We start from the raw sequence: 16,569 nt of genomic DNA, 5'->3' as shown, positions 1-16,569 counted from the left end.
AATAATGCTTACTTAATATTATTGCGAATATTTTCATCGTTTTCTTGAAATATTATGCCTATTAATTAATAATTATTTATATCAATGTAGATTGAAAGGAGATTGTTAACATTGATAAGTTACACATATCTATATAAAAAAGAAGAGTATTAAAATAATGGTTCAAGAAAGAGGAAATATTGAATAATATTTGAATAACAATGGCACTAAGGAGAGATGAAAGAATATTTTAATCGATGATAAGATAATATTGTTATATCAAAACAGTTGTTGAGATATTAACTATGTGCTTGAAAGGAGTGACTAAGGAAATGGGTAGGATAAACAGAAACAAAACAAATGACACAAAGATTGTTTACGCAATTCGGTTTCCCTACGTTTACAGAGTCTAGCTCTGTGAGAAATATTCACTATTGTCAACACTTAGAACAAATGAACCTAAATTTATCACACACCCGTGACAATTTATTTGATTTTGCACCTTGAAGACTGATACTCTCACTAATAAATTCACCCTTGCGAATTCAACAAGTAAAACCACAACACAATAGGTTTTACTATCACAATCCAATATCCACGATCCAATGGATTAGATAATGGTGATCTAATCCGATCCAATCTATATGATCTTCATTGATGGGCTAGATATAACCCACACAGTCAACATAGCTCAAAATTTTAATTAAATAAATTCCCAACAACATGAATATAAAAACTGCATAAGCTACCACAATTATTCAGGGAGTGGGCACTCCCTCAAGAAATCCTTTATACTTGTCATATTTTTCAACAAATATTATCATATTTATATTTTAACTATAATAATAATATAAATTATTTTTTTAATTAGGGAACCAAATCTCAGGCTATGATATTTAATGATGTATGGGCCCATTTGGCAGTGAATTTATATATTTGTTCAACAGTATAATGTCAATTATATAATTAATCCTAATATGCATGTATAATCATTATGAATATGTTGAGATAGTCAGAGTTATTCTGGCAATGTAATGTGACGTCACATATTCGGATCCAATGATCGGGTCAAATGCAAGGTGTCACACCCTTTGCTCTGTTGTGTTTAGCCTCATCAAAATTCATCTCAAGGGTTTGTAAAGAACCAGTGAATTCATCAATAGCCAACCTTTCGAGATCTTTAGCCTCTTCAATAGCAATAACCTTAATAGAGAATCTATCAGGAAGAGATCTCAACACCTTCTAGACCAACTTGGTATTTTGTGTTTTCCTCTCCTAGAGCAAAAGTCTAGTTTGACAGATCACACACCTTTGCATAAAACTCTCAAATAGTCTCTTATTCTTGCATCTTTATGCTTTTAAACCTTTAGGTCAGCACTTGCATCTTTGATTGCTTGATAGTACATGTTCCTTCATGAGCAGTCTCTAAGATATACTAGACAAATTTAACAATAGTGCATTTGGCAATCCTTTTTAATTTCTACAACTCAACTCCACAGAAGATGGCATACAAGGCTTTAAAGTTGGCATTAGCGAGCTTTTCTTCCTTGGTAGTTCATTAAGCTTTAGGCTTTGCCACTCTACTATTCTTAGAATCAATCATAGGTGACTCCTATCATGTAAGAATTGCTCTTTATGCCTTCTCATTAATGGATTTTATATAAGTCTTCATACGGACTTTCCAATATAAATAATTGCTACATGAAGGAGAGGAACCTTCCATAGCTAGAACCTAGAAACACTAAGGACCTCCACTAGCTACATTAAGTGGTAGGCTCTAATACCAAATGTTAGATCAAAACAGTTGTTGAGATATACTTAATTTCTTTTCCATTTCTGCACGAAACTCTCAAAATTTATCAAATGTTTCACTTTTGCAGTGCATTAGATAAACATATCCATATCAAGAATAGTCATCGATGAAAGTCACGTAATAATCATAACCTTTTCAGGCACTGATGCTTATGAGACCAAACACATCAGTGTGCACAAGTTCTAAAGGTTGGTTGGCATTTGTACCTTTTGCATTAAAATTCCTCTTAGTCATTTTACCTTCCAAGTAATATTCACATTTTGGAAGACTAACTTCCTTAAGCATACTTAAGGGACCATTTTCTATAAGTTTAGTGATTTTTTCTTGGTTAATATGACCAAGTCTTAAATGTCATACGTACCCCTCATTAGAATAAGAAGTTTTAAGCTTCTTATTCACCATTTCAGTTTGAAGCATCGAGTAGTTATTTGTTTTGATAAAATAAAGATTGTTTTCTATCCATCAATTAAAAATCAAAGAACGATTTTTGTGAATAGCAATCCCTTTATTGAATGTTACGGAATAACTGTCATTAAATAAACATGCTACAGAAATTAAGTTCCTTTTAAATGAGGTACATAAAACACATCCTTTAAAACAATCTTCCTAAAATTATCAAAATGTAAAATAAATTCTCCCACTACTTCGACTAAAACATAGCTCTTATATCCGATTGGCAATGAGAGGCTCTTGTCATGCAGACTTCTTGTTTCACCGAACCTCTATAAAAAAACGCATACATGGTTAGTGGCTCTAGAATAAATAATCCAGCTGTCAATTGATTCTTCCACTAAACAAGATTCAACCACAAAGAGTTCCACACCTTTTTCATTTTCAACTAAGTAATCCTTATACTCCTTGTAGTTTGATTTGAAGTGCTATTTCCTATTGTAAAAGAAACATTTGATCTTTTTAGGATCTTTTGACTTCTTAGTCTTCTTCCTATCCACACAAGATGGAATCGAAGATTTAGTTGGTTTCTTATTTCTCTTAGCTTTCTACTTCTTCTTAAAGGGTAAGAAGTCCACAACTAAGTTTTCCTCAAGTTTCTCTTGAATTGGCTTACCACCATTTAGTATCAACTCATAGGATTGTAATTCCTTCATGATTTGAGTCAAGGTAAGCGCCTTATTCCCCAAGTTGTAAACGGACCTAAAGCCAGTGAACTTATTGTTCAAGGATTTGAACACTATTTCAATTTGAGTATTCATGTCTTGTTTATCCTCGATGTCCTCTACTTAAGCAAAGAATCCCATAAGCTTCAGCATATGATCTTTGATCGGAGTGTTAGGTTTTTGTTGAGAGTTCATAAAATTTGTAATAGCAGATTGTCGAGCCAATGCAACTTGGCCTACGAGCAAATCCTCCAAATTTTTCATGATCTCTTTGGTAATACGAAAATTCTCGTGTTGCTTTTGCAGCACACTACTCATGCTCACTAACATATAACATTGAGCAATCAAGCCAGAATGTCTCTAGTGATTTCTTGCTTTGGGTTGAGCTTTAGCTGGGCAAGGTTCATCTAGGTTGAGTTTGTGTTTCTCACAGTTAAGAACTATCAGCAAGTTATTTTTCCACTCTCGAAAGTTATCCACATTCAATTTATTCTCAGTAAGAATACTAACAAGAGGAGTATGAGACATATTTGAACTGAAAAACAATAAAGATTCACTAATTACTATATTTTTATTAAGCAAATATTTTCATTTCAACAACATATCAAGAATGTAGTATGATGCGTTGTATTAAAATCTTGGAAAACATTTTTCTATTGCTACGATCATTCTCACACCTATCAATCATGTCGTGTTGGGGTCCCATGATTAACTAGCAAGAACATAGATTACATCCAATTAGTTCGTGAATCTTAATTATCAAAACTCTACATGAACCAACGATCGTCTAACATTTGACCATCATCTCTAGCTTAAATATCATGTCTTGGGAAAAAATTTAATAAAACACGATCTTGAGTGTCTAACCATTGACTTAACACCCGTCATGAACATGTTTTCATTTGTGAGTCATTTTGGGACAACCTCACTGAGAGTCATGCATGACTAGCTATCCTTAAAAGGAAATCTCATCCAGTGAACCCATATGATAAAGTTTACTTTGGGGTGTGGCTAGGTTAGGAACTAACTCGAAACTTTATCATGCTATCACTTAAGGACCATCAATAGAGGCCATAAATCTTGTTCAAAGACCTTCTTCCACTCAATATTTTAAAAACATACAAGGTTTTTATCCTGGATTTCAAGAATGATCATACAATAGTCCTAGTGACATTTTTACCTAATCTATATGACATGCTTCCAATATATGCATGACATACTATGGCAATTTTATAATATTTATTTTAATTTATTTACAAGAATCAATCAATCATAAAACAAACAATTTTAATTTTCCATAGTTTCTCTTTTAAGGAAAAATCAAAGAAATGAATGTGAATCGTGCACCAGGTAGGGACCTAGGAAAGAGAGGTTAATCTTATTTAACCGCTTAAAAACCAAGTAGCAAAACCCAGAAATATGCATCTTAGGCCCTTGGTTCAAGCTTTCCTTGACTTACTCTTATATAAGCAGGACAACTGAATACTTTAAGGTTAAAATAGTTTGGAGTATTGCCTAACCATATCTCTTTAAGAACCTTTCCATCCAAAGATCGATGTGAAGACCGGTTCACCAAATAGCTTGCCAAATTTATGGCTTCAATACAAAACTCCTTTTCGAGGCCTGTGTTGAAAAGTATGCATCGAGCTTTCTCAAGTAGGGTTCTATTCTTTCGTTCTTTAACCCCACTCTGTTGTGGAGTAGTAGCAATTGTGTAGTGTCCCTCAATACCTTTCTACTTACAGTAGTCGCTGAATTTGGCTGAATAGAACTTGAGGCCATTGTTCGTCCTTAAGCTCTTTACAGATTTCTTAGCTTGTTTCTCTAGTAAAGTCTTCCACTACTTGAAAGTCCCAAAAACTTCATTATCACTTTTTAGGAATTAGAACCATACCTTTTTGGAGTTGTCATCAATAAAGGTTAGGAGGTTTCTGCTGTCTCCTTTTGAGATGATCGGAGTTAGACCCCATAAGTCGGAGTGAATGTAGTAGAGAGCGTTCTTCATTCTGTGTTTTACGAAACTAAAATTAACTCAAGTTTGTTTCCCATAAATGTAATGTTCGCAAAAATTTAATTTCCCAACTATTGTTTCCAGAAGAAAACCTCTTTTGTTCAAAATGGTCATTCTTTTTTTGCTTATATGGCCTAGCCGCATATGTCATGATCTTGTTGTATTTGACTCTGGATCTATTGACATTTGTTGCGTCGTTGCGATGTCCCGAGTCTCCTCATTGCAATGTGGCGACTGTTTTGGCTCGATTTCAGACGAAATCGTTGTTGCACTAGTAATAGTTGATCCCTATAGAATGTATAGACTTTTGATCTTCTGACCTCTCATTAAAACAAGAGCTCCACAATATATTTTTAAACCGTTTAACTCGATGACGATCCTACAACCATTCGAGTCTAGAATACCCAAAGAGATGAAATTCTTCTTTAAATTAGACACATGCCTAACATCTGATAATGTTCTGATTATCCTGTCATGCATCCTAATTTGAATGGTACCGATGCCGATTTTGCAAGTGGGTTATCTCCAATAAGCACAACTCCACCTTTAACCGAACGGTATGTGGAGAACCAACCCTTGTTGGGACACATATGGTAGGAACACTCTGAGTCCAAGATCCACTCGGATGTAAACTTAGACCTTTTGGTTGTTGACACTAGAAAATCATCACCTCTGTCCTCTCCTACATTAGCTTTCTACTTCCCTTTCTCATTGTTTTCGCTAAAGCTCTTCTTTTTTTTTTGAAGTTTATAGCATTTTGTTTTGATGTGACCTTTTTTTTTTTGCAGTAGCCACATTGTTTGTAGTGGCTTCTTGATTTTGATCTCACCCTAGATCTTCTTTGACCCAAATCTTTAGACTGTTGTCTTCCTCTAGTAACTAAAATCGAAGCTTGCCCATTTGACTTGTTCCTCGAACCTAACTCGTTTTCAAATTTATCAAATAATTACTTATATAAATTAAATAAATTAAAATATATAATTAAATAATTAAAATAATTAAATAGATGTGCAACACACGTCATGTAATAAACTAGGTAAAATAAAAAAAATGTTAAAAGTATAAAAAAATCAAAATTAAGAAAATTCTTAATTAAACTAACGTTTTCATCATTTAAAACAAAAAAAAACTACCCATTTTTTTAATATCAAATGACCTTACCCTTTCTAAATATATTTTGAAAAAGTAATTTAACATGCTTTAAAAGATAAATACAATAAATTTATACATCTATGTGTATGAAAACTAATTATATAATATTTATAAATATATTTTCATAAATTAAATAATTGTCATTTTTTATTATTATCTCGAGCTAGAATCATTACACCTTTGAATTTTATTGGATTTAAACTTTCTCAAGTTTTAAATTTTTTTAGACTTAAAATTTTTAAAACTTGAATAATTATGAAATCATATCATTACAAACTCGATTTTTCTTGATAATAGCAACTCTACATCCTTTTTATAATAAAAATTGAAAAGAGTGTATAGCTTTTATAAATGGAAACCATAAACTATATTAGTATTAGATTGATGAGAAAGCTGACATTTGAAAATGTGATACAAGGGAAAAAAATCATGTGTTGGTATTTGCATATAGTTTTATTGGAAACTTGCATTGCGCACATTGTGAAACATTAAACAATCTACTCAAACATTGAGGTCCATTGTCTTTTTCGCAAAAGTTGGCAAACAAAACGCAGCTGAGTGTACCTGAAATTCCAATTACACAACTTTCAATATAATTACACATCCTCACTTTTCTTCTTCTCGTCACTAACACATGCACCATATCTTTCTTTATTCAGAAATGGTTTGTATTATTTTTTTCTTAAAGGAAAAAAAATAAAATTAATGCATTCTTTTAATACAAAACTTTTAATATAATAGAAATACTGACTAAAATATCAAATTCTGAATGATATTGGCGTAACAATCCACTTAATAGTTGATGTGTACTTCATTGTGAAATGACACTATTTGTTATATATGCCATACCAATTAATAATTTAAAAATAAAAAAAATAACATAAAATATACTTGTATTGCCATGCAAACTATCATGTTTAAGAATTTAAAGTTGTAGCCAAGATTTCCATTAAGAAAACAACAATTTGACTCTTTCTGAAAAGTTAATGATCAAATTTATTCTTTTTAAAAGGTTGAGAGCCAAATTTAGTTAAAAGAATAAGGGTTAACTTGATAAAATTTTTTGTAAAAGATCATTATCCAATATTCTGGAATCTTGGTAACATTCCAAAGAATGTGTATTAATTATTACCTCTGAGTTGTAAAATTTCAAGGGTTGTTTGGCTACACCCGAAATCTGGTCGGGATCGATGGGGTTGACAGGCACTTTGAAGTCAACATATGGCCCTTCGGTTGAACAAAGCAAGAAACCAATCACTCCACTGTCATAATAAAATTTGTTTTTATGTTAGACACAATTATAGCTTCTTATTGTTCCCCAAAAAACAACACACAAAAAGGGAGTTGAGACATGCCTTGGATAAGTGGGAACAATAGTCCAGGCATAGCTGATAGATCCTTTGAAAATATGACGAAAACTTGAAATGAGTTGTTCAATGTCGAATGGCTGATACCATAAGCTTTCTGCCTGGATGCACATCACTCCTCCTGGACGGAGAGCTTTTGCTGCCAACTTAAAGAATGGACTGTCCAAAAGTTCATGTTCTGGTCCTGCATCATATATACATATATAGTCAATGTAATGTAACAACAACTTAAAATGACTATTAACATGCATAGATGGAGGAGGGATATACTTATGGGGTCAAATGCATCCACTATTATTGCATCATAGGTACCATTTGGAACAGATTTCAAGAATGCAGTTCCTGCAGGCGAAATTATTGTTGAGAAGCATTCAAATTATTATAGATGAGCTAAAAATATAATGGAAGCTTCTCTACTATAAATTAGATTGTGTTTTGTTATCTTTATTTAAAAGATGAGTAAATTAGATTTTTTTGTTAAAAATTTCATCTAATTCTACTTTTAAAAATTGGCATACTTAATGAAATAACCAAATAATTATACGTGGATGTCATGTATACCTCATACTGAGTTAGATGAATCAATTATTAACCATAAAAATGGATGAAATTTTTAACAAAATAATTTATTTACTCTTTGATATGCTATTTAAGGGCTAATTTGCCCATATTTTAAATAGAACAAGCAAAATGCAATTCAATTTTTAGTACAAAGACTTTTACGATACTTTTATCATTTACCTGAAAAAGAAAGAAAAGAAAGAAAAGCATGCATGCATGCATACCATCTTGAACATGAAGTGTTACGCGAGGATCATCATAACCAATGGCAATATCAGGGAAGAATTCCTTATACACCTTTAAAAATCAAAACATAAAGTTAAACCCAATTAAGTGAAGGACATTTAGTTGTAGGGTTGTTGCTCTACTCACATCAATCAGCACAGTGTCTATCTCGCATATATCAATGTGGTGGACAGAATTGTGTCGAGATATTTCCCGGAGGATGCCACCATCTCCTCCACCAATCAGCAACACCTAAAATGGATGGAAATGACAGTTACCGAACCTCAAAATTTTGCTGCTGCTACCAAATAAAAATGATTAAACAAATCTGGGTTCATCATGAAATCTTATTATTGCACAAAAAATGGTAGACATTGGACTATATATATATAGACAAGTGATGATGTATAGAATAATAAATATATAAGAACCTTGTTGGGGGCTGGGATGGAGCAAAGAGGAAGGTGGGTCATCATTTCTTGATATGAACATTCATCCTTCTCGGTCAGTTGGAGTGCCCCGTCTAACACAAACACCTTTCCATATCCTGATGACTACAAATTAACATGTGCCAGCCAGGCCACCATTTATAAATTTAATTATGAAAGTTGGATTTTAAGAATATATTCGGGGTAAACTACGTTCAAGGTCATTAAACTATTTGAAAGTTTATACTTTGGTCATTTGACTTTCAAAAGGTACGAAATGGTCATTTAACCATTCAAAAGTTTTCATTTTAGTAATTGGACCGTTAAAATAGATATTTTATGGCTTTCTTTGTTCGCATCACCTACTTCAATCGAAAGCTTTCCTTCTTTTTCTCTTCTACAATTTAGTTTTTTTTTCATGAAACATCTTTAAACATCATGAATTTGTGAACCAAAATTCAAACAACTTCTTCTCTGATCACTGACATTAATTTCAGATCAACTTGGATTTAAGGTATGTTCTTTTATTTGTCGATAGGTATTGATCAACCATACCAATTGTCGGATTGTCACTTGGGGCTCGTTAGCCAAACCTTTTTAAAGAAAAAAATTAATAGCCCAGTGACTTAAATAAAAATTTTTGAATAGTTCAGTAGTCATTTTGTAATTTTTTAAAATTGAATGACTAAAGCGTAAATTTATTAATAATTTAATGACCTTAAATGTAGTTTACCCTAATATAATTAAATTAAATTAAATTAATATTACCAGAAACACCATCATTCTTTGGTACTTTGACTTCCCCTCGAATAAAACTTTCTCGACCTTTATGTAGTGTGCTTGTCCTTCAAGATACATTATGAACAAACATCCACAAACCTTATCAACATTCGGCAACATCAGTGGAACTACAAAATCTAAAATCTAAATCCACATCAAAATGTCCTTGCTTTTACAGCTTAGATATGATTGCTTTTAGGGCTACTTTTGTAAATTATTTAATAATATTTTGGTTTAGAAAAAAGTTTGAAAATTTGACATCACAAAACCACAAGGGTTTCACTTGCCAAATGAATAGAATTCCTCTATCCATGCATATTTTATTAATGGTTGAGAGAATGAATCTGTGATTAAAGTGGGGAAAAGGGTTTTAAACGTATATAAACAATATCCAAAGATATGAAATGGTATCTAGTTAGAGTTAGATTTGTGGGTAAAAGTATCATAAAAGTTTCTGAGATTGCATTTTGTCTTCTCTATTTAAAAAATAATAAACTAGTCTCTATACATTAGATCAATTTAACATTAGATCAAAGAGTAAATTGATCTTTTTAACTAAAAATTTAATCAACTTGTACTATTAAAAATTGACGTGATTGATGAAATAATCAAAAAATGACACATGTCATTCCACGTGTGCCTCATGCTAACGTATAAAGATTAATTTTTAATAGTAGAAATAAATGTAAATTTTAACAAAATGACTAATTTACTCTTTTATCAACATAGAGTCCCTCCATAGGTCTTTAACCTAGATTTGTGTAACGAAGGAGAAACCTTAGAACCAAAAAGAAATGAAGAATACTATGCATACATATATATATATAGTATAGGATATAACCAAAAGGAAAATGATATGTAGGGTGAGTTTGATGAAGTTGATGTTATATAAAGAAGGCAAAAAACAAGTTAGCTAGGTTTATAAAGATGAGAAAATATGATATAAAAGTAAGAAAATGTATAGCAGTAGTGGGCATTCATCACCTGGCCATATTGGACAATGCTCAGCAAACCATCCACCAGCTTCTTTAATATTGTCCACCATGTTTTCATCACCTCCACTAGTCAGAGTCTCACAATTACTATCATTGCTGATACTCACAATCTTCCTCTGGTCGCTTATGTGAATATTTGCACCAGAAACGATGTTATTCATCTCTGCCATTAGGGTGTAGGCTTGGTTTCTTAGTTTCTAATTCTCAGTGACGGGATATTTGTTTTCAGGTATGTGAGCTTGGCTTGGCTGCCATGGATGACAATAGTAGGTGGTTTTTATATGCTGGTTGAGTGGGGGGAGGGAACACCTGTCCCTATGCAATTTCTCAATCTGTGTGCTTTTCTGGTAAGATCATCATAATTGTTCATATCTCTGCCTTAAAACTGAAATCTGTATATAATTATCATAGGGACAAAATTAACCAATTTTTGTAACATGTTAATAAATTACATTTCGATTTTAGATATAGAATTTAAAAGGAAAGGTTATAAAATAAAAGGAAAGAATTAATCATGTTCAAATTATAATTTTTTGACATATATTTTTCATTTAAAGCATTTATTTATAATTTGAGTAAATTATTTTTTTAATGGTTGCTTTTTAATTATTTCATATCTTTTGTTTAAAAATTTTTATATGTTAAATATAAATTTAATTTTAAATAAATTATCTCTTTATTTTAAGATTTTATTTAATTTAATTAAGTTTTAATGTTATCATATTAGAACTAATAAATAGTACATTTTTAAGTTTAAAATATAATTTTAAAAAAATACATATATAACATTTATCAAATTAAATTTATATTTTTTTTACAAATATAATAATAATAGGTTCATTGATTAAAGTGGAGCAAAGATAAGTATAGAACTACAAAAAAATCGAATATTAATAATTTTAACATTCAAATAAATTAATTTAACAATAAATAAAATAACTAACTTGTAAGAATTTATTAATAATATTATTTAAATTATAATAAATTAATATTAATAAACAAACCATGATGAACTTTTATATTATTTTAATGTTAAATATTTTTAATATTAAATAAAATTAATATAAGTGATTCTAAATTAGTTAAACATTTTTAAAAGTATTTTGTAATTACATTATTGTTTCAGTTTATTAATGATTTTTATGAAAATTTTCATTAAAAAATTTAAACAAGAACTAATTTTTAAAAAAATTATAAATTTAATATACACAACTGATTTGTGTATCACATAGAAATATAAACTAGTTAATTAATATTACATCACAACTGATTTGTGTATCACATAGAAATATAAACTAGTTAATTAATATTACATCTCTCCATTCACTTTGTAATTTTAGCGATACATTTTTTTTTAGTTTGACCAAAATACCTTTCATCTTCATTCATCTAAAAGGGTCAAGTTCATCATATATATTAAAAATATATACTATATACAAAATGACTGATTGAGTTGGTGTTATGAATTAACTCGATATCAATTTAATTGTAAAAATATTAACAATACCCTTACTTTAAAGGATAATTAATATTCTTATAATGATATTTGTCTTGTAATACTTTTATATCAAATTCAAATAAAACAACTGAAAATCATTATCAAGAATTAAACACAAGACCAACAAATTTATATAAAAATCTTTTACCACCCTACCAATAATAATTTATTGAAATAATTATGTAAATATTTTTTTAATATAAAGTATTTTTATTTACCTACATCATGGGTGTGGGTGTGATAAAATCTATTCTATATTACTTTCCCTATACTTTTTATTTACTTTAGTTTAAAAGAAGTTAATAAGGAGAGTGGTTCCTTTTCTTTTTTTTTTTGGATAAATAATAGAATGCATCATATTGATTTATATCAATTTATTCTTACATAAGGAGAACCAAATTTATATTCTAAAACATCAAATATAGGAACATTAAGAATACATAGATTAACATCAGTAGATGGACATGTTCTGGTCTACCAATCAACAATAAAGTTTCCTTCCTTTTTCATAAACTGGAATTTAACAGACTCAAATTATCGAGATACTTGCTTTATTCTTCTGACGGGAATCACCGATGACGTACTTCCCAAACAATCAAACATTAATAGCAGAGTGGTCCCTTTTAACTAAAACATATTAATGAAGTTTGGATTTTACCTTTGGATGAACAAATTCATGCAAATAAAAGAAAACAAAAAAGCATTGCTTTTTTCTTAATAAATTGAGTTACCAATTTATATTAAATGCTTTTCCTGTTTAAATTTCTTTTTTTCATGTTTCTTCTGGTTTACATTATACAGACCTACTCCAACTCCATCATTGTACAGTAGTTAGAAAATGAAAAATAAAATAAAAAATCCATCCTTGAAACTACAGCAAACGTTTCTACTAGCTTGTTATGCAATCACACAACACTCTTACCCTTTTTGCTATCATTCATGTCATGCAGTTTGCCATTAAACTAAAATCTCCTGCTCCTTGCCGACACAAATATATTATTATCACTATTAATTATTATTAAAATTATAATAATTATTTCACTACACACTTGTTTTTAGTTACGGAGTTTTACCATCAGCACCTTAATATGCTATTCTGGTGAGGTGAATCCTCTTTCTCCACTTACATGTTAAATTACTTAATCTTTTCAAAACATTTTTATATTTTGAATAATTCTATTAAGTAATATTTAATGTTGAGGCTACTTGAGTAATGACCACTGCACTTAGCAAGGCATAGTTTTATAACTTATCTTATTTGTTGGCATGTTTAAGCTAAACGTTTTGGTTATTTGCTTGCATCTTTTCAAGAATGTTGTGTAAATAATCTTGTGTTTATTATTAGAGAAGAGATTAAATCAAACAAGATTATTTTTCAAGGATTCTTATGTGATCTACTTACCTTATATTACCAAGATAAGCAATCCAAGATTATATGGGTTGGCTTTATGAAGATTTATCTCAATCCTTTGTATCCTTATATAAAGGGTAATTGATTTGATGAAATTCGAACAGATCATGATGGATTGAAGTTTGCTTGGTGCATCTAAATTTGTGCTTTAAGGATGGAGTGCTTTTTCAACCTTGATAGAGTTTTTATTGTTGAGGCAAGTATGTGAGCAGTGGCTCACGTAGTGCCAACGATAGTGGTCACTACAGTTAGCTCTGTAACAAACAACATAACTTGCCATATTTGGAGTTGACAGTCTTTTAGAACAAAAATCCTTGGACTGAAAATCTTGTTGATATTGTAGTAGTATGACAACCCATCTACGAAGAACGATCTATTTTAAGCAACATATCCTGAGGATTAAAATATTGTGTATTTTATTTTAGTTGTTGTTTTATAGGGGGAATTGATTGTAATTGATCTAGTACGTTAGCAAGTCTCAAACTCTTATATATTTTGAGAGACTTGTATAGATTTTGTATCAAGTGAATTAGCACTGATCTATTCATTGACGAGCTCCTAATTGAGAGTGCTTTGAGAATGTAAACAAGTTTATTACTTGGATTATAATCTAAGTTTTCAAGGGGAAACTTAGAGGTGAATGATCTAGATCGTTAGCTGCAAAACTGAGATTAGTATATCGGCGTGTGATCAGGCTTAAATCACTTAGTATTAGATTTATAGCCTAAGTTTTCAGGGGAAAACTTAAGATAGTGGATTTACTCACTAAGCTAGATTTTGCAAACTTAGGAAAACTGAACTGTGTAAGTAACTTGTTGCGCTCTTGCTTTTTCTGTTCTTATCGCAATTTCACCTTTAATGGCATTGCAAGTAGCACTTATGTTATCACTAGCTATTTTCTTTGTAAGTTTCTATCGTAGGTTCCAACACTAAAATTTTAAGAAACCCTTTCTTGTTTTATGTAGTTCTTACATATTTTAAGTGATTATTTCAAGTATTACAAATTACCTAATTTCTAAGAAACCATTTTATTGTTTTAAGTATTTTTTTTCATCTATTACAAATTACTTAATTTCTTAGAACACTTTCATTTTTTTTGTTAAAGTTGTGTGACCCAAATTCTTGTTAAAAAATAAAATACAGTGATAAAACAAGGAGATTTGTGTATAGACCATGCCTCATAAGTAGAATCCATATAGAACTACTCTTCTTCTATTTGACATTGAGCTAGCTTGATCATGGAAATGCAAGAGGAGAAATTATCCAAACATCACAAACAATGATCTGAAATGAAGAGCCACCAGGGAGAGCTTAATGAAGTTGTATGCGAGAAGCGTATCTTATAGAAAGATTGAGGGATGTACTCCCAGGATAAAGGGTTCTGCCAAAGAGATAGGATTTTGTCAAGACTATTCCTTTTTGAGGAAAATCTGATGCCAGTACACCACCGTGATGATAACTCGTAGGGAGGAAAAGAGCGAAGGGGATGGCAAGCTCGTATAGTCATAAGGATGATGACCTGCTAGTTTAGCTAGATAGAGCGGTCTTTGCTTATGAGATAAGAGAGTCCTCAAGTCAGGGCTGGTGCGAGGGATAGATTATTGGAATTAATCTCACACTGCGAATAATGGAGTGGAATGAGAATGGATTCGCCAGAGTGGTGAGAGAAGTCATGATTCGATATAACCTTTCTGTGATAAATTTTTCATGTATTATATCATTTTATCATTTATATCTAGATTGTACACAAGTCATGGTATAGTCACACTTGTATAATCCAATCTCATTTTGTAAGAGCCCAAATTTGACCGGGCTAAAAACCAAATAAAAAGGGATAAATAAATAAACAATTGTTTATTTAACAGTCCAAGTCCATGTTACAAAGCCCAAACAGTGGGCCCAAAATCAAATATTTCAGACCCATTAACCCGGTTACTACCCAGCAGACCTAAAGCTACCCAGTGGACCCACTTACAACCTTAGCCCAAATACACTCGAAGCCCAGACCTAAACTAGACCCAAACAACAGAGGCCCAAAACCTAAAATTACCAGCTAGGGTTTCCAACCCTAGCTCTTTCCCCTAGCGCCGCAACAGGTTCTGGAAGGTTCGAGGAGCGTCTGTTCAGCTCCCCAATCGAGGCCATCACTCAAGGCTCTGCCTCCGTAATCAGCGCCTCACCGACACCACCACCAGACTTCAGGCCTCCATCAACGCCAGCGACCCTTCCATCACCGGATTTTTTGCGAGCACCTGCAAAGAAAGGAAAGAACCACAACAGCAAGCAAAAAAAACAAAGATGGAAAGAAATAAAAAGATTTCTTTCCCAGTTTTTGTAATAGCAACAGTGGCTATAAAAGCCCGAATCAAAACAGTGTAAAGGGGCCTTTTTTTTTACAGAATAGAAAGATACTTACAGAGATTCGTTCAACGATATATCAAACATCTTGAATAATATACCAGAAAGATTTCACAAGAAACGAAGGTGACTCATTACCCTTTTTCTGTTTTTATTTCATTTTTATCGCAAGCATTCGATATATAATATATTAACAGACAGAGGAAGAAAATACCTTGAGAATCGCCCTGAAAAGCGAAGCTTTTCAGGTTCCGACCGTCGTGTGTGGCGGAGTCGGTGACGGCGCGTGACTCTGAACGCGGAGGTCCGATGAACAGAGCAGATCGGCCTAGGGCCGAAGCTCAGAGGGCCGGGGAACCTTTCAGAGAGTTTTTTTTTCCTTTTTTTTTCAGAACAGGTTTCAAATGATTCAAAAAACTAAAATTGGCTTATATAGCCTTAATAGAACGGCACCGTTTTGGCTTAAGTCAATAAGCCTAAAAACGACGTCGTATAAAGGCCTCAGGATCCGCGCGTTGACCCGATTACCCGGGAAGGATCCGCGTGTTTTTGATAAATGGGCAAATTGCCCAATTGATCCTTCCGGTTTATTAAATCGTGTAGTTTCATTTATTTTTATTTTTAATTTGGCCCTAATATTTTATAATTGTTTCAATTTAGTCCCAACGATTATTACATTCTAGAAACGGCGTCGTTTAGGATTAGGGCAAATTGCCCAATGAGTCCTTTGTCGTTTTAATTCTTGCAAATCAGGCCCAGAACTTATATTATTTTGCAAATTAGCCTTATAATTCTATTAAAATTCAATTTTAACCCTTGTTTTATATTATTTTTTTTAAAAATTTTGTTATTCTATTATATATATAATTAATTTAT

At 31.6% G+C, this 16,569-nt stretch overlaps 1 protein-coding gene across 1 annotated transcript; it reads right to left on the bottom strand.

The window, feature by feature from the left end:
• Positions 1 to 6,331: 6,331 nt before the first annotated feature.
• On the bottom strand, positions 6,332 to 10,892 carry LOC107926644 (spermidine synthase 2). The gene is made up of 9 exons (XM_041117469.1): positions 10,416 to 10,892; positions 9,420 to 9,496; positions 8,655 to 8,777; positions 8,371 to 8,475; positions 8,223 to 8,295; positions 7,708 to 7,779; positions 7,426 to 7,621; positions 7,203 to 7,332; positions 6,332 to 6,634 (listed from the first exon to the last, which is right to left on the bottom strand). The coding sequence occupies exons 1-9, from the start codon at positions 10,594 to 10,596 to the stop codon at positions 6,572 to 6,574; spliced, it is 1,020 nt and encodes a 339-aa protein (XP_040973403.1). The 5' UTR covers positions 10,597 to 10,892; the 3' UTR covers positions 6,332 to 6,571.
• Between the last annotated feature and the right edge of the window lie 5,677 nt (positions 10,893 to 16,569).

Source organism: Gossypium hirsutum, chromosome A07, assembly GCF_007990345.1.
Source record: "Gossypium hirsutum isolate 1008001.06 chromosome A07, Gossypium_hirsutum_v2.1, whole genome shotgun sequence".
NCBI classification, from domain to species: domain Eukaryota; kingdom Viridiplantae; phylum Streptophyta; class Magnoliopsida; order Malvales; family Malvaceae; genus Gossypium; species Gossypium hirsutum.
This window is presented reverse-complemented; position numbering and strand designations above follow the sequence as displayed.